This window comes from Triturus cristatus, chromosome 9 (genome assembly GCF_964204655.1).
Source record: "Triturus cristatus chromosome 9, aTriCri1.1, whole genome shotgun sequence".
Taxonomy (NCBI): Eukaryota; Metazoa; Chordata; class Amphibia; order Caudata; family Salamandridae; genus Triturus; species Triturus cristatus.
Genome location: NC_140592.1, coordinates 242,092,111 through 242,111,851, shown reverse-complemented (window position 1 = coordinate 242,111,851; position 19,741 = coordinate 242,092,111). Strand labels below are relative to the sequence as shown.

Below are 19,741 nucleotides of genomic sequence, written 5' to 3'. Positions count from 1 at the left end.
CACAGTACAGAGACAGCCCTGGTCGAGGTTACCGATAACATCAGACGGGCTTTAGATAAACATCAGTCAGTTATCCTCGTCCTCCTCGACCTGTCGGCTGCATTTGACACCATCTCCCACAGCATTTTAGAACATCGGCTCTGGGAGATTGGTGTCAGAGGTAATGCCCTAAAATGGTTCAAAAGCTACCTATCAGACCGTATAACAACTGTTCAGATGGGCAACAGCATCTCATGCGCAAGACCTGTTGGGATGGGAGTGCCACAGGACTCTAGTTTGGGTCCCACACTCTTTAATCTGTACATGACTCCATTGGCCCCGGTGATCAGAAAATATGGATTTGATGTCATATCGTATGCAGATGACACACAAATTGTGATCACACTGGGTCCAGATCCGATTGAAACCAAGTCACGTTTCAAAAATTGCATGTCTCACATTGACAGGTGGATGAGATCTAACCACCTTCAATTGAATGGTATTAAGTCAGAGATCATGCTGTTTGGTAAAGCGCCAGAACACTGGACACCCGACTGGTGGCCATCTGATCTGGGCAGCTGCCCAACCCCCAAAGAGATGGTTCACAAACTTGGTTTTTACATGGACAATCAATTGTTCATGAAAAGCCAAATAAATCATATTATCGGTACCTGTTTTGGTATAATGCGCACTTTGCGGAAGGTTTTCAAATGGATCCCTACTGAAGCAAGAAAACCATAAATTCAGGGATTAATCATAAATAGAATGGATTATGGTAATGCCCTTTTGCTCTCAATAAACGAAAACCTTCTAAATAAACTTCAAATTTTACAAAAACACCGCAGCCAGACTGGCCCTAGATCTTCTGCACAGATCGTCTCCGGCCCCCTGTCTAAAAGCCCTACATTGGCTACCTGTGAAAAAGCGAATTCTCTTCAAAATCCTCTGCTTGACACACAAAACACTTGTATTGAAACGGCCGCGATACTGTCAAAAAAACTACGTTGATATAAGCCTTAGAGGATGCTTAGATCCAGCACTGACTCACTGCTCACTCCCTTCAGAATCCATACAGCTAGACAAGGCAGTAGATCTTTCTCTTATCTTGCGCCGGCATCCTGGAATAAAAGGCCTATACACCTACGCACCATCTCCGTCCATAGCTGTTTTCGTAAGAACTTGAAGTGATGGTTATTCGACCAGTAGACATCATTTTCTTTCAGAGCTGTCTGCAAGCGCCATGAGACTCTTGGAGTGATGTGTGCGCTATACAAATGTCCCTGACTTGACTTAACTTGAAGGAGGCACACTCCGACTCACTGAGTTGGGGTGAAGTGGGATGCAGTTGAAGAGTGGGAGTTTGGAAATTGTAGAATTTTCGGTGGAAATAACAAAATTGTTGGCTGTGAAAGTGAACGAAGTGACTGTGGTACAAGGGGGGGAACTAGCGACTGAGATTTGTGACAGATTTATGGATAAAGTTGGAGAGAAGAGATGAGGTTTTGACAGTAGGTGGCTTCAGCTTTATCCAGGGCAGTGATAAAGAGTGAATGCTTACGGGTATTCAGGTGCTCTGGGATACAAGACATCATTCATTTTCATAGGTCTTTCTACTCCAGTATTAAGATCCAACTTCAATACCAGTCACCACGATCCAAAATCCACATTCCAACTCTACTCTCATGCCAACATTCCACCATCTACATGCATGCAACAAATACACGGACATAACATTCCAGTGATTAATCTTTTCCTGAAGAACAACTAGTGTCTCATCAGAAACGCATTTATGCACATGACTTTGAAAGCTGCCAGGCATGTTCACATTGCCTCGTTTATGAGATATTTAAAAGGTCAACAGTGGCAATCCCTTTAAGACAAACACATAGAAATTAGACCAGAAAACAGCAGACATGGAACAGAGTAAATGCTAACGGATCCTTTCTGGCACTGTTTGCATACCTGTCTGACGTGATGAATCCATGAATACATGTACAAATCAGAACACTTTTTTTGAAAACATTCCACCAGCTATGGTTAATTTGAAAACAGTTATGTGGCGTACAAACACAGATATATTAATAAGGTACACATATGACATACTAATAGGTCAACAAATATAAAATTGGTGCAGTAAGAGCAACACCATCAACGAAGCTGCTAACAGAAACAGAACACTCTTGAAGACAGTCAAACACTGCATCAGCTCCCTTTCTGATCTTCCTATACCACACTCAACAGGCAACTGCAATGACATTAACCTCTTCTGCAGTGGAAAAAAATCTGAAGATTCAAGAACACAAGACAATATCAACCCTGCTTCTTCTCTTAGACACACCCGCCCTAGCAATGGTCATAATTCAAGGCTCTATCTTGGTGACACACTCAACCTCCACAAATCTGACTTCTATGTCTTACCCTTGTCTTTCGTCAAAGCTCTGTCCGTAGAAGCACTCTCAAACTGGTCAACACTGCCCTCATTCAAGGTATCTTTCTAGAAGTTGCAAAGACAAGCACTCCAACAGAAACTTCACCAGTCCTTGATAACCTTACCGATTACCAGCCATTTGCCCACTTACCCTTCCTTCATCTGCAAGATCATCGGAAAAACAGTCTGCACTCAATTCCAAGATTCAATTGACACCAGCCATCTCCTGCATGACTACCAATTTCAGATCATGCTACTGCTCAGAGAAGAGCTACCTTACAAATTGTACAAGCTCTCCTGATATCAGAATCCAAATAAGAGTTATTGCATTAATTAAAAGCACTGCATAAAAGATAACCTTCACAACAGTGAATACAGAGATGAAACCCTTAGGCATCACCAGAAAAATCAACAGTCTATCACCGTTGATTAACGGTTGTAGCTGAAGATATCCATTAGCATGTTAAAAGACGCTTGCTAACGTGTGTGCAATTTGATGTAAGGGCTATTTATGTTAAAATCTCTCTTGGATGACCGCTGTTAGACCTGACACCTTGGCGTGAGTCTCCCTTCCACTTTTTGTCACTGTGCCTCATGTGTTTTGCTGGTGTTAGCTGCTCAGAGCACTGTGCCACTGCCAACCAGTGCCAAAGTGCAAGTGCTCACTATTTAAAATGTATATGTTGGATGGACTCCATGATTGGCTTATTTGGTTTACTGTCAGACCCCAGTAAAGTGCACCAGGAGTGCCCAGGGCTTGTAAATGCAAATGCTGCTGGTGGGCTTGCAGCACTGGTTGTGCCACCCACAGAAGCGGCCTAGTAAAATGTGTCTAAGGTCTGCCATTGCAGAACCTGCAGGCAGTCTGGTACTGTCATGCGGACTGGGCAAGTGCACCCACTTCCCAGTCCCTAAACCTTCCCTTAACTTCATATTAGTCACCCCTATGGTAGGCCCAAGGGCAGGGTGCATTGTAAGCATAAGGTAGGACAAGCCCTGATGTGTGTGGCATGTCCAAATAGTGAATTACAGCCATTTTTGTTTTTCACTATTGTAAGGCTACCTGTTCCCATAGGCCAGAATGGGCTGTTAGAATTGTTACATCCTATGATCCTAACAGACCCTGGGAACATGGTGGAAAATCGAGTTTAGTATGCCTGAACTCAGAATAATAAAATACATCTTTTAGTAAAGTTTATTTTAATATTCTGTGTTTGCAAATACCTCTTTTAGAAAGTTGGTATTTGCTTGCCTAACCATTTCAGCCCGCCTCTGCTATGATGTGTATCTGCCTGTCTGGTTTGTGTGAGTGACAGGGCTGGGGAAACCTAGAGGGGCAGGGCTAGGTAGCCTGGTGGTGAATAGAGAGATTGACATCCAGATGGGTGGGAGGAGTGCACCTGGACTCTGAATAGGACTGTGCTCTGCCATCACAATGCTGGCTCCACCTCCTGTGGAGCGGCTGATGTCTCTGCCCTGCACCCTGAATAGAAAGGCAGAGTCATGTCAACAAAGTGCTCAAGAACTGGTTTGGACTGGGAAAAGGCCCCTCTACCCCAGAGGAACAAAGGAATTAGGGGTATAAGTATTGGGATCCGGCTCCCAAGAAATTAGATCCTGTTGACAAGAAGAACGTCTGCCTGAGGAGAAGGAACCGGGAAAGCTGTAAGGAGGAGTACTGTCCCTGACCTGGGGGATTGGCCTGCAGTGGTTGCCTTGCTGCTGAAAGGAGAGGAGAAAGACTACAAAGACTTTATTTCAACTTGTGCTTCAAAAGATCTCCAAGGGCTTGGAATAGAGCTTGCCTCCTGCTGAAGTCTCAGGAATGACAAACTTCACCCCCCAGCTCCCCAACGTTCTTTGGAAGTGCCTGCTGCTGTTGTTGAGCCTTTTGAGGGACTGCGTGTCGCAAGGAGCTGAAAGCGCGACTCAAGAAGGAGAAGCATGCCGCCGTCGGAGCTGCTGTCGTCGCATCTCGTAAAGTGTGTCGCCGCTGCAGAATCGCATCGAGCGGAAGCGTCTCGCATCAACCAAGAAGTGTCTCGCAACGCCAAAGAAGCGTGTCGCCATCGCAGCCATCGTAGCTGACGCATCGCACAGCATCAAGAGAAGAGTCTCGCATCGAGGAAGAAGCGTGCCGCCATCGCAGCCATCGTAGCTGCTGCATTGCACCGCATCAAGAAAAGCGCCTCGCATCCACGGAGAAGCGTGCCGCCGTCGGAGCTGCTGTCGTCGCATCGCGTAAAGGGGTGTCGCCGCTGCAACATCGCATTGAGCGGAAGTGTCTCGCAAACGTCGGAGAAGAGTGCCGCTGCCAAGGCCGCTGTCGTCGCATCGCGTAAAGGGTGACACCGCTGCAGCTGACGCATCGAGTCGAGTCTTCTCGCAACATCGGAGAAGCGTAACGCATCTGGAAGATCTTCACGTCTTTATTTCTTTGCACCAAAAACTTCATCGCATCAGCATCGTTGCAACACTTTCGTTGCCCTGCGTGTCGCATTTAAAAGGTACATTGACTTAAAGACTCGCATTTAAGAACTTAAGAGAACTAAGCAAACTTCTATCAACTAAAGTAACAGTATTGTGTATTTTTGTCGTTTAATGGTCTTGTGGTAACTCTATATAAAGAATCCTTATTTTTAATATAAAAACCTGTGTGGTGTCCATTTGTAGTGTTGTCACTTGGTTACTGTATGTGTTCACAAATGCTTAACCTATAACGCTCTGAGATAAGCCTTGTCTGCTCGCGCCAAGCTACCTAGAGGGTGGGCAGGGGTTGTTTTAGGAGTGTAACCCCTTACCCTGACTAGAGGAAAGGTTCCCTGCTTGTCACAAGTACCTACCTGTGCCAACCAGAGAACCCGGATTCTAACAACCGCTCATTTTATGCATTCCTTACAGTGCGGATTTTATGATGCTTCAGGGGGGATGGAGGCACAAAACTTCTGAGTGTTATCACCTAACCCAGGACGGGCTTTAAGGTGCCTCGTGCAGACTTAAGAAGTGGTATGCAGGCCTGGAAAATTCTTTTGACTAGATTGGGAGTGCGGGGCCTCAGAATGTTATCAACTATCCCTTCTTTAGCTACAAATATTTTTATTACAACATTAACGACTGGGCAGCTAGTGGCTAAAGATCCCACCGTCGGGGACTCTTCCAGATGCCCTTGGTTAGAATTAATTTGATTTAAAATACTCTTCATGGTACGGTTTTAAAGTACTTTGGGCAATGTTCTAAACTGCTATGTAAATCCTGTACCCATGGTTAAAATTAAATCAGTTTAAAATGTTCCTTATGGTATATCTTTAAAGTGCCTAGTGAGTTTCCAAAGTGCTATACAAGCCTGGTAGCGCTTTTAGCCTTGTTAGGAGAGGGGCCAGCTGTCGATTTGCAGTGCTTCTAAGTGACTGAATGCACGGAGCATAGGTGGGGTCAGCTAGCCCCTCCTTGGTCAGGGGTGACTTTATTAGAGCTTCAGGGCCTAAACGGACGCCTCTGTACCGACCAACTGGTAGATGAGTGTCCCGGTGGGCCGAATTGGGCTGCACCAAATTAAGGTTCTGCTTGAGGTACCCCATGCGTCATGATAGATAGCTGTCCCTACCTGACTGAGACCAAATGATCATGGCTGGGCTACTTGTACAAATTTAGTGTGGCTCCAGCGCATGAAGTGTTCTGTCCACTTCCAAGGAGGCTTTAACCACACTTTGACTTGCTATGAGGGCTAATTCTAGTATTCCAAGGAGGCACCACTGCCAGGGCAATCTGCAAGTATTCTACTGTGCTTGCTAGTGTTCTAGTGTGCACTGCTGTCAGAATTGGCTATAGGTGCTTTGAGGCACCGACAGCGATAGAGTGTTTCCCATTATAGAGTGCATTATGATGTCAATTCGCTGACCCCAAGCTGCATTACTGGCAGCAAGTCATCCTAGTGCAGTATGTTCTGTGTAGTACTTTCAATTGCACGAGTTGTAGTCGGGATGGAATTGCCACCTCCCGCGGGGACGCCAAAGTCTCCTGCCAGTCCTGATCGTCCATGTCTCCGAGCTCTGCCTGCCATTTCTCTCTCAGGGTATGTGTGGGATCTTTCTGATTATTTATCAGTTTGCGGTAAGAAAGATCGCTTTTTTTTGTGAGGTAGTCCGTCAGGAGACGGTCTTCGAGTGGTGAGGATTCGGGGAGCTCGGTATCCCGGGGTATGGCTTTGGTGAGTGCGTGTTTGATTTGCAGGTTTTGGAATTGTTCCGAGTCAGTCATCTGGTATGTTGCTCGTAACTGGGCAAATGTCAACATCTTCCCCTTCTTCCATAGGTCTCCAACCCTAGAAATGCCAATAAGATCCCATTGAGTGAAACCTATACTGTTGCGAAGTATATCCAGTCTGGGGGTGTCCCAAAGCGGTGTATGTTGGGCGAATACTCCCTCCCAGCCGAGCGCTCTCTCTGTGCCGCGAACCAAGTGTATACTGTATGTGCAGTGGGACAGATCAGCATGTTTTTCCGGGCTTTGTTGTACAGTGAGCCCAGGAGTCCGTCCATACCAAGGGTGTGTCTATCAAGTCGCAGGGCCGGTTCCTCCTGTGGTGCGTGGAGCCATTGGTTAATCACTATAAGTTGGGAGGCCTAATAGTATAGTCGTACATTTGGCAGGGCAATCCCGCCATCGTACCAGTTCCTTGTGAGTTTGGACATTGCAATGCGGGAGGGCTTTCCGTCCCAGAGGAGGAGGCCCACCTCTGCCTCAATGGATTTGAAATAGGAGTTGGGGACGAGGGTTGGCGTGTTTTGGAGAGCATACAGAAACCTGGGCAGAGCCATCATTTTGAATAGCGCCACTCGGCCCAAAAGTTTTAGGGGCAGTGAGTGCCAATGTTTCACATCGTTTTTGAGTCTCCGGAGAGGAGGCATAAGGTTACACTCGTAGAATTGCATACAGTCTGGTGTGATGTGGATGCCCAAGAATTTGAACCCATCTTTCCCGTATTGTATCGTTACACCCCTGGGCAAGCGGGGGGGAGGGGGAACCATAAAGAACTAATAAGACCGATTTCGCCCAGTTAATCGTGTGTCCAGAAAACCTGCCGTAGGATGCACAGATGTCTAATAAGCAATTGATTGATCGGCTAGGGGACGTCATGTATAACAAGATGTCGTCGGTATAGAGGGAAATGCGGTCCTCCCACCCCTCCATCCATCGCATTAACCACTACGTGTACCATGGGTTGTGTGCATAGGAGCTGAACCCAGGCACGAAATTTGGGGCCAAAACCAAAATGTTGTAGCACTGCAAATAGAAAGGGCCATTCCAACCGATCAAAGGCCATACTGGCGTCCAATGATAGGATGACCGCCTCCTCTTGGATAGTCGACATGCGGGCCATTACACCGTTAAGCCGTCTCAGGTTCATCGCCGTATTTTGGCCTGTCATAAAACTGGATTGGTCAGGGTGTAAGGGACGTAAGATATGGTTGGAGCCTGGTCGCCAGTTCTTTTGCTAATATGTTTGCTTCTACATTGAGGAGCGAAATTGGACGTCAGGAGGTGCATTCTTGTGGAGGATTACCAGGTTTTGGGATCGTCACAAGAGTCGCTATCCTCTGGTCTCTAGGGAGTATTCCCTTTTCTAGGCTAGCCTCGTACATCTTTAAAAAATATGGCACCAGCGTATCTGCTTCCTTTTTGTAGAAATCCACAGGAATACTGTTTGGACCCAGTGCTTTACCCGGTTGGAGCCCTTTAATCGCAGCCGTAATTTCATCAGCTGTGCTTACCCACTTTTGAGGGATCAAAGAACCTACCATTCTTTCCCCGATTCCACCTAGCTTTGAATTTGGGTTGGCTCGGGGCCCCCCTCCTTGTGCAGGTTTTTGTGGGTCTTTGAAGGACTCCTTCTGGTTTTGACCTTCTTTCCCTTGGGCTTTCCCTTGGGGAGGGACCTGTCCCCCTTTCTTCTGGTCACTCCCCTGCTGCTGAATGGAAACCCGGGTTCTCACCCACTCATCAGCTTCTTCCCCCAGCTCTCTGGGGTCTGTCAGCTTAGAGCCCACTAGATACTGGCGTAACTTCTCTTCTGCACAATGAGTCAAAATATGTTCTTTCAAAAACAAATTATATAATCCCTCATATGTGTCAACTTTGTTACCAACAATCCAGCATTCCAGTGCCTTCACTGAAATGTCCACAAAGTCTACCCAAGACTTTGAACTCAATTTCTGGGTGCCTCCTAACTTCACCTTGTACTGCTATGGAGTCAGACCAAATCTCTTGAATAAGCATGCCTTCATCTTCTGGTATGATTCTGCATCCTCTCCCTTCATGGTCAGGAGTCTATCCCTCCCAGCTACTGGAATCAACTCCCACAGGAGTGCACCCCAATACCTAGAGTGGACCCTACTCATTCTAAGGGCCCTCTCAAAAGCTGCTAGCCACCTGTCAATTTCACAGTGTACTTGGGCACTATACCCTTGGGAAGTTTAGGATCAAATTCACCACCCCTGGACATTTCACAATCTTCATCATTTTCACTGCCACCAGTTCCTTTGAAAACCTCCTCACTCTACCATCTCTTCTTAGCCAATTCCAATGTTTCCTTCTCCAAGGCAATCAAAGCTAATTGAGCCTTAAGCTGTCTGTCTGCAAGAGACAGTGGCAGTTCCTGAGTAAGGGACCCTTCCCCACTCCCACCATCTGGAATCATAGGGCTAACATTAGAGGCAATGGAAGAGCCACCCTCCTCTTGGGTGAGTTGGGGGGGGGGGGGGGAACACCCTCCATCCCCCCTTGAATCTCCTCAGCTACCTCAGCCCAGGCCTGTAGGGACTTAAGCAACCCTGCCTTCCTAATCTTGTTGGAAGCAGGCAGCCACCTAAGTCTACACTATACCCTAAGAACAGCCATCCTGAACTGGGACAGTTTAGCCAGGCCCAGCTCCATGGTTCCCTAGTTTTGGGTCACAACAACTAGGCACAACAGACTTAGAACAATTTGGAAAAATCAAAACAATGGATTAAAAAATTTAGTCCAAATTCCCAAAAATCAAACTCAAAAGTTTTGTTCTCAGGCAATTTAGATGATTTTTATAATCTTAATTCACTTTACTGAAAGGTGTACTTTTAAACACAAGTCCTCATCCCCACCGCTGTCACCAAGTGTTGGAAAGTGGATTATTGGTAGGGGCAAATGTAGGTCTGCCACTGGCAATAAGGCCACTAACACAGTATAGGGAGCAGAATAGGTCTTAGATAATTATTCCCATGCTCAATCCTTGGTAGCTTGGCTGCGAGCAGGTAGGCTTTACTTCAAAGACAGGTATGTAAAGCATTTAAAAACACCAATTCAGTAAAACAATTAAGACACAACACATAATTAAAATCCAACACCAGTTTATAAACATAGGTCATATTTTTATCTTTAAAATGACACCAAAATGACAAAACTCCAATGTAGGGAACCAGAGATATGAATTTTTAAAGATATAGCACTTATAACACCCTATTGGGACATCTGGTCACGATAGTCCGGCTCAAAGTAAAAGTTTCAAGCCGACCGCGATGGAGCCCTGAGCGGCTACCACTCGCGGTAGGTCCTGGTCACAGTTTTTACCTTCGGACTTAGAAACTTTTCTGGAGCTTTTTCTTGCGGGGTCCCTCGATGCTCTTTACCTGGCCGGATTCGGTAAGGGTTCGCCGGCCTCAGATTACTTCTACTCTCAGTCAAACTCTGTAATTCGGACCTACAGAGCTTTTAGTGAGATGAACCTGGAGGGCTTGGCTGGCTTGCGGTTGAAGGTAGGCGGCTTGGCTGGCCAGGTTCAGTCGGTCCCCCTATGGAACTTTTTTTTCAAAGTTGCTCCAAAGTTCTCCAAACGTCTGTAACTTCTTCCTGAAGTTCCCCAAGGGGTCCCAAAGTGTCTCAAACTCACGCCAAGGGTCTGGAAGCTCCAAGGTGGTCCTTGAAAGTTGAGGACTACAGTTCTCACAATCCACTTGGACAAAACTCTTACAAATCCACTTATCGTTCTCCAGGTTGAGGATCTTTGGTGGTGATGTTCCAGGTGAGCTCCGTTAACCTGTAGCTTGCAGGGAGTCTACTCTTTAGTTCCTTTACAACATACAACAAGGTAATCCATAGGGCTGTAGTTTCAGCTAGTGCAGTCTTCAGAGGGCAGGTCTTAGAACTTTTAACCCTAACTTCTCAGCATGACAACGTCTTGCTTTCTTAAGTTTCAAGCAGCAGATCTGAGAGACTCTGCCCCTCTCAGATACTTATTCCAAGTTCTCTGGGTCAAGCAGGAGGTCACTCCTGACCAATGGGAGCAGGGCAACCCCCTAAGGTTATGACCACATCCTGTAGAGTGTGGCATTATTTTGTCCCAGAGTGCACCAAATCCTCCAAATTCATAATGGCTGATTTTCCAGCAGGGAGGTAAGAGCTAGCTAAACACACCCCTAGGGTGGCTACTTTCCATAGACTCTCCCCCTTGCATCTGTGCATTTCTTCCATAAGCCTAGCTCTGGCTGAGGTGAAAAGTTTAGAGTTGTAAATGACACTGGTTTCTTCCCTCCTCTTTGAAGACCATGGTTTACGACTCCTCCCCCTGCCCTGGCATTCCTGTGTAGCAGCACACTGCCCTCCCAGAAGAGCTGGTTAACCCCAGGGGCTCTTTATCGCCTCTTCAAAGCAGCCTGGCTAATCCACTTAACTCTGACCAATCAGGACAGACCACTGAAGGCTGAATCTGGACTTACAAACAAGAAAGTCTTATAACTTCTTGTCTGTAAATTTTAGGTGAAATTCAACAATATATATATTGTTGGATTTATCACTACCATTCTGGGAAGTCTTTGAATGGAAGTTCTATCATTCTCCTATCAGGGGTTATTAATTAATAACTTCTTGCCATGTTAACCTATGTGGCATGGGATTTGCAATGGGAAAAAATGACTTGTGCCATTTTTCCCGCACTAGGGCTTATAAAAACATATTTTATAAGTAATTCTCTTATATCTACAGGACCCCCACCCCGTGGGACAACTAGGGGAGACTTTAGGGGCTCTGAATCTGTAGAAATATTGCAGATCCTCCCTCCACAGTGCTGCTAGCATCAAAGTTGAATTTGGGCAGCACTTCATCACAATGTGGGGAGTGAAATGTGACATTTCACTTAACCCAGGGCATATAAAACTCATTTTATAAGGGTCCACCTTATAAATACCTGACCCCCTACCCCTGGGACACCTAGGGGAGACCCTGGGGGTTTCCAATATGCCAAAACATTGTAGATTATCCATTTGTAAGTGCCCCAAACACAAAAGTCGAGTTTGGGCACAATTTATTTTTTAAAAGCAGTCCTGCCACACAGAGCCACTTTTAAAAATACCTCAGGTTTCAACAGTGCACACATGCAAATGCAGAAAGGTCTTCTGGCCTCTAAACTGCCATGCCCTATTTATACTAGGACTGATAGGTAGTTTCAATCCCCCTGTCCTAATATGCACTAGGGCCCTATGGGGTAGGTCATGCCAATCACCGGGGTACCCCAACCCTTAGTGTACCCTAGTGTATGTAGGTGTTTTCACTGTAACCCTTAGTGTACCCTAGTGTATGTAGGTGTTTTCACTGTATTCTAAGTGTTTTCAGCAAGCACTGGCCCTAGGCCTGGTTAGGCAGAGTCCAGGGTCAGTCAGAGTCAGTTACCACCAGTACCTGTTAGCAAAACGTTGGGGGGTGCCCAGGGCACAGGATGACTTTGCAACATCAACCAAGACTGAATTCCTCCAATTTGCCAAAAACAAGAACACACAAGAAATTGTACCAATCAGGCTCATCGATTTGAACCTTGGGGGGCTTCAAATGACAAATTTCATCCAATGCGAACAGACTTGGATTCAGCCTCGGCACCACTCTTGCCCTTAAGGAGGACAGTACTAAGAAAACAAAGATGGCCTCATACTTGCTTTGTTGAAGAAAGTGAAAACATTCTTTCCCAGAAAGCGACTTTGCACCTTTCAGTCAAGCGCTCATACTCTTGAATCTGGATGGTGGAAATGGCCTGATCAATGACCCACCACACACTATACTGCCCCCCTCCACCACAAGGCAAGCCACATCTCATCCAGGCACAGAAGACCTGATCACATCAGCCCCATAGTGACAGAGTGGAATTTGCTCCCCTTGTCGGCTCGCTCCATCTTCAAAAACAGCTAGATTATTAACAAAACCATCACGAGCTGCACCTCCACCTATCTGACTGACAAGCCCACCATCTGGCGCCAGCAGGCACACCAGCAGACAGGACAAGAGCAGACTAGAGATAAAGAAGTGTAAAATGTCATAAAACACTATTATAGTACAACAAAGTATACTGTCTGAATCATTTTGAATATATGTCAGGATATGATGCGCAGCTCTTTAAACTTAAATCTTGATTAAGAAAGCATTGAGTCTCAAACGTGGAAGCATGCATGAGAGGTCACACAGAAATGGCATTTACACTTTCTTTTTTAGTGAGGTTTGCTTTCGGCATTGTCACGCTAGCCGCTGATATATTATCAGTCCCCACTGAGTATTACAATGTTTTACCAACTTGCCCAAAAGTCGTAATGCAAAATTAGTTTCGGAAGGTCAGGAGATCCTAATAGTACTGTTTATGAGCCAACTCTACCAACTACAGAGTCTTGTCACAATCAGACCCTCTGCATGGTGCTGCGTATGGTTGGTCTTGAAGTTCATCCTGACTGTTTGTTGGTTTATCATTTAAGCACTTTTGTAGCAGAGTGACTAGACATTTGGACCTGATGAATGACCCGAACAACTTGTTGTCATCTACGGAAGAAACATGTTGACCACACAGGGTAGACATCTATAACCCTGGTTCAGGTTGCTTTTTTATCCTGTCCAGTAGGACGTGATAATAAAGATTGGTTATCTCTACTGAGATAGTTTTAAATTCACACACCATTTCTTTCCCTTTTTACACTCTGCCCCTCATTTACACCTTAAGAGGTGTATATACGTGCACGTGCTTTTTTTGAGAACACTACCGCTCCTTCCCCGAGGGAAGTTGTAGCCCACACTGGGTACCTTGCGGTCCCAGTGTGTTGGAGGAACCCAATGATGAAGCATGTCACCCTTGGGTGAGTGAGGTTTTACGTCCATATAATGGTTATGCCAACCTTTACTCTTTTCTTCCTCCTTTTGTCGTAGTCTTGCTGCCCTATACCTAGTGTGAGTTTCAGTCATCGGTTAACAGTGATTTGGGTATTTTTCCTTCTCATATTCTGGTTCCCCAAACCACTTTTGAAGCAAACTATAAATACGAATTTAAAACAAAAGCTATCTACTCTGTGCATCATAGAGTAGAAGTGCGCTCAGGAAAAAATACGAATCTCTCTTACGAAATATAGGTTGCAGCGTTTTCAATTTAAATTGCAACATCATAAGTGTAGTCATTTTGCTCAACATAGCATGACCTTGGATCTGACATCACCTACCACCCTGAAAAGCGTTACGAGACTTACAAAAGTCACTTGTATAAGTAATGTTTTTCTACTCTTTGGGTACGAAATTATCTAATTTAGTCCCAGTCACACACAAAAAAAGTACAATCATAACTTCTTTGTATGCGCCATTTTAGGCAAATAAAGTGTTTTGTAACGTACAAAAATACAACTGCAAGTCGTGCTGGAACACCTTTAGGAAGAAGCAGGAAGCACGGTACTGGGGCAAAGGGGTAACTTAAGTGTTTAACCGCTTAAACCCACGGCAGATAGATGAAGGAAACATGACCGAGAGGCAGCTTCTGGAACTTGTCAGATGATTAAATGTAATAGCGAGTCGAATTAGATGACTCATTTACCTTGGATAATTAAACAAGGCGTGTGTTGCTTTTAGGCATAAAGATTTGAGGTAGAGCCTTACTTAACACGTCTTTTAGTATAGACTCATGATTTGTTTTGCATTCACTTTTCTTTCTTCTCTACTGTCCCACAATCTAAATATAGCATGGACGGAGCTTCTAAAAGTAACAAGGTGTGAAACTCACTACTATCACACTGAAGGCAGAGCGCTCAAATATTATCCCGAGACCAGTTGCACGTTATGCAATGAGGATCTGTTTTTACTGTTATTGAGAGTAAAATGTGAAATTAAATCCATAATAAATACACCCTGCTCAGTCCACTTCTAATGTTCTTGGCTTTTTTTTTTTCAAACAAAAATAAAATTGATGTTAAGAGACAAGAACAAAATACTTCAATACACATTACGAATACGATAAACCATGTTGTTCCCTCAATGTCGGTTGCGTTCTCTGGCAACAGTATACAAATTCAAGTCGAAGCTTTACAACAGCAACTAACGAAAACGTTGTTTAAACAAATCAAGTTTAGGTATGGAAACCGGGTAAACAAGGAAAACGTCTGTGTAAACGTGTCTTCGTACGTCCTCATAAAGCGAGGAAATAAAGTTAACAGGAAATAAAAGGGCCAACAAGTAAGCAGCAATATAAACTTAATCACGGTCTAACCTCCTCTGCTCAGTAATTAAGCCCATTAGGTATCAGCGTGCGCGCGCATCTCTGTTCTATTTATTCGGCTAGAATTATTGCTGTTCAATCTCTCTAAAGTTCTCCTGTTCCTTGAGGCCAAATTTGCCTAGTGTTCTTTTATTACAAGGGAGTTGCGTCAGACAGACTAGAAGAGTGCACTGCAGGCTCAATGCGCGTACTACTTTTGGCAACAATGCTATAAAAAAAAGATTTGTTAAACAACTTCCCACAGTTAGGACTTGCAAAATCAGTCCGAAAAGTCAGTATTTTCAAAGTGAGTCAGAAAGGGTTTTGAAGACTGTCAATTGGTCCTAGTTTTGCAAGAGGATATGCTCATACTAGACCTTCTGAGGCAAAATACTCCCGTACTGCCCACACTGGACTATATGTCAATACCCAACGCCGGAAATGGAAACAACATTACATCAGGATCCCATGAATTGGTAGTTAAGGTTTGGCAACACAAAGGTGGTGGACTCACGTGGAACAGAGCCATGAAAAACGGAGTCTGATCTTATACCTTCATTTTCTGAAGACTGGCAAAGGGCAAATGTGACAGTTAATCTGTTCTATCATACTATAACAGGCTGCATTTAAAAAAAAAGCTTAAGAGGAGGTTAAGGCTTCTGCTGCAGAGATCTTTGTGTTCCCAACAGTTTTCGGTGCCTAATCATTTTGGTAAGATAAATCTTGTAGCAATTGCACCTACTGGACACATATGCGTTTTGTTTAGTCATAGTTTTGACTCATCACAAAGTAGCAAAGAGAGTTAATGTGCCTTTTGCAAACCACAATGTGTAACATGCAGATCACATATTTGTACTTTATGTAGTGGATTCTACTTTTGACACAGAGCTCTTTTTGTTAGTTGCAGTTCATAAATTACTATCCTTTCAAAATAGTTTTATGACCTGGCACCGAGGCGCTGCACACAAACTGCAATTCATAGGTTTAGAACTATATATGGTTTTTTCCAATCTTTCATAAGTATTATTATAAGGTTGATAGAAATGAATCATTTGGGTAGTAATTAAGATTTGAGATTACAGACCATACCCAACCACTGCATTACGTTTCAAATTCAGAATCTGTGTTTCTCCTGACTAAGCACTCTTAACATACTGTGCCAAGTGCGGATGATATGAGATTCCTACACCTTGTAACCCTCATTGTGTTATGTACCACTTCCTGTACACCGATTTACATAGTTGTATGATGACTCTGTATAAGGTGTGCGTCTTATGTAAAGAGCTCTCACATTATAGATTAGAATAAATAGTGTTCTAAAACACATTAAATAAAAAAAAGTAAAAGCTATATTGCTGTTAGTCAACTACTCAAACAGACAGATACATCTGACTATCTTACAATTCATTCATCTCTCTTATATACAGAGATTGAGCATAATTAAAAAACACTATCCCTGAAACAAATGTTTTCTTAAACACTTATGAAGTGATATCATGCCGAGTCCCTTTGTTTGTCTCCATTGCACTGGCATCTAGGTATTTGGCTCCAGACAGCTACTAGACAAAATGAGGTTCCAATAAAAGGAGGGATGATGGCCCTGTAACTGATACCTTTGTGTTGGGTCCAGGTGGAAGTGGAAATAAGACCCCAACTCTCGAAGGTGGGTACCCCGAATGGGAAACAGGCAACATTTGGGCACTGCAGAACATGTGCCCTGGTTTTGGCAAGCTACACAGGACACATTTACCATATTTAACAGGGGCAAGCATCGATCCCAGGTCTAGCTCAATAACAGCTGTCAGATTTGGGATCAGGCTGGATCTCCACATTTCCTACGTTGTAAATGCCATTTCAAGTAAGGCAGGGCCCTGTAGAGCTGATTCAGGAAGATAATGGAGTACCCCTTATACCAACTACCTCCAATATCTTACCTTGACACGCTTGCCCTGGATCTCTAGGGTCTTCATTGTGAAATCCACACCAATGGTGCTGCCTTGACGCTCCACAAAGATGCCAGTCTTGAAACGTTGGACAATACAGGTCTTGCCCACACCAGCATCACCAATCAGTACGATCTTGAAAAGGAAGTCATAGCCATCGTCAGGATCCAGGGCAGCAGGGGATGGTGAGGAGGGCTGTGAGGCGGCCATGCCCAAATATTGTCTTAATGCTTGCAATGTATATAACGCAGATAATCACCAAAAATAAAGGACTACCTCAGGCAGCAGGAGATAATGGAAGGATATTTAACTGGGATCCACGCAAGTTTCTAGAATAACCTACTTTGCAAGGTCTAGTCACAACTATCTACGGAGGAAGGCTGCCTAGTGCAGTATTCATTTGGGGTCGTAAGACTGTTTCCTTCTGTAGATTAATACCTAATCGGATCTGTCTCTCCACAGTCGCCTCCGTGAAGTACAGAAGGAACTAGTAATGCCTTTCTAAGGTCTGAAAATACTGCTTTGAATATAGGAGAGCTCACGACGTCTTCCAGAAGCAGCTTGAGTGCCCCTCGATGGCTACTGTTGGTTGTTACGCTTGTAATCGAGTTCGTTTCTAAAACTACTAAGAAAGAAAAGAGGGCGCACCTTACATGTGGAGTTGTCAGAGTACAGTTATGGAGCATGGGGGTCTAAAGTTACTTATGTGGAGGAGGGATTCAGCAGTTTCAATAGGAGAGGATCTTTCTGGAGCGAGCTCTGTGACGGGAGTAGTACTCTTCATAAATATCCTTTTTATGCTGTGACTGTCGTCTTGGAACTGAGGGCAAAGTCGCTGGAGTTGCCGCTGTCACTGACGTGGAGTTTGCCTGCACCTGCGGAACTGACAACGCGGAACTCCTAACATTCACTGAAACTCTGCTGCCCGGGAAAGAGAAAAAGGACCAGATCACTGTAACCCATTGGAAACAGTGGTCCGCAAACGCCAGCATGTCGGCCATCTTGTAAGAGATTCTTCTCTCCTATTATAATACGTGAGCATATGTAAAACTATATAGGAATCCTTTATTAAATGAAATTGTTTTTTCATTACATTTGAATCAATTTTGTAAAAGTACAAATAAATACACATATATTGCGCCAAGGTAAAACTGGAAACCACACGTTATATTTGTTTTTATTAAAATCTTTTGCTCCGACATTAAAGATATATGTGCTAGTCTACTTTTTAGTTCGTGGTAAATGAATGACAAAATGGGTCAATCTAAAACGAAAAGCATGTATTTGCGTCATGGTTCAATGCTGAATTGCAGTTAGCTCAATCTTATAAAAGAACACTTTTTTACACTAACCTGCAAGTCGCTTATATTGGAGAAAACCTCATTTAATGGAATTCAAAACAAAGTACACTTCGAATTACATCTTTCTCGATAAGTTTTAATAAAATAGGAACATGTAATGTTGTGCTCTCCCCTGGCTACTTCACCATCAATGAAGACGCTACACAGGTCTGAGGTGTAGGGGGGGTTTATTCACCAGTAATTGCATACATGCAGGAGCGCCGGCTCGGAGCTCCGATCGCGTTCGAATCGGCGCGCTAGTGCCGATTCCAAAATGGCCGCCGCCGGAAGTCCGCTGACGTCGCACGTAGTGCGCGCCGCAGACTAGACCGCTACACCACATCTCCCTCCTTTATCAACACAACATACCAAAACCCCTCTTCAAATATGAACAGTCTTACTTGTGGTCCAAGCTGAATTCTTCGAACCTTCGTGGTAGCATTATTCTCCTCCCACTGCGTGTTCTCCTGCCTTCTGCGCTCGCGGTCGAAGTGGTGTCAACCCCACTCGGGAACGCCGCCCCACTCACTTCTCGGAGTTCCGGGCCACCCTGTTCAGTCTCCTCCAATATCTCTTGAGTGTCCTGTCCTTGCGTCCGGACTCCTCCCCTTCCCGGGCTCCGTGGCCCCCGAGGGGAACTTCCTACTCCACCTTCTGGTCTCCTCCTTTCACCTTCTGTCGCCGGTGTGGCTCTGCCCCTTTCTGTGCTGCTCAGTTCCTTTTCCTGTTCCGTCTAATCGGCCCTGGCACACCTTGCCATGCGATCTTGGGCCCATATCTTCCCGTCGCTTAGTAAGGCTGATGTGGAGTATGGTTCCACCACTTGGAATGGGGGTGTGAACTTGCTGTCCCCTTTCTTCCCAGGTGTCGGCAATTTCACCCTCACCCACTCCCCTCTCTCCAGTGCTACCTCCTTGGTGTTATGCCGTGAGTCATAATAGTCTGTGTACACGGCTTGTGCCCTTTCCAAGTTGTTGCGCACTACTGCCGGTGACCAATGACTCTGCACCGTGAGCTTCTTCCATGCCACGTTGTCTTTAGTGAAAGGTTCTCTCCCTCTCAGTACTGGGAACGGGCTGTAGCCCGTCGATGCGGGAGTTATCCTGTATGCCCATAGCAGTCGCTTGAGTTCCTTCTCCCAGCTTGTACCCTGACTGATCGCCGCTTGTACCGATCCCATTATTACTCTATTGAATCTCTCCACCGCTCCGTTCCCCGCAGGGTGGTAGACCGGCGTGCGCCTGGCCGTTATTCCATTCCTGTCCATGAAGGCTTCCCATTTGGTCGACGTGAACTGGGGGGCGTTGTCGCTTAGGATCCCTTTGGGGATGCCTTCTCTGATGAATACTTCCGTGAGGAATCCTAAGATGGTGTCCGTCTCCGCGTTCTCATCCACGTGGACTTCTGGCCACTTCGAGTACCTGTCGATGAACACGGTGAGGTACTTCTGGGTACCGCTGGCGTCTTGTATTGGGCCTAGGACGTCTACTGAGATTTCTTCCCAAGGATTTCCAGGACATTCGAAACGCCCCAGTGG

The 19,741-nt window shown here is 45.1% G+C and overlaps 1 protein-coding gene across 1 annotated transcript in view; it reads right to left on the bottom strand.

Annotated features, from left to right (window-relative positions):
• The window catches only part of RAB43 (RAB43, member RAS oncogene family), an 88,750-nt gene extending 70,953 nt beyond the window's left edge, over positions 1 to 17,797 (bottom strand). The window contains exon 1 of the mRNA XM_085624845.1: positions 16,856 to 17,797. Within this exon, the coding sequence (XP_085480971.1) occupies positions 16,856 to 17,074 (219 nt within the window). The 5' untranslated portion in view covers positions 17,075 to 17,797. The remainder of the gene's footprint in view (positions 1 to 16,855) is intronic.
• Positions 17,798 to 19,741: the final 1,944 nt, after the last annotated feature.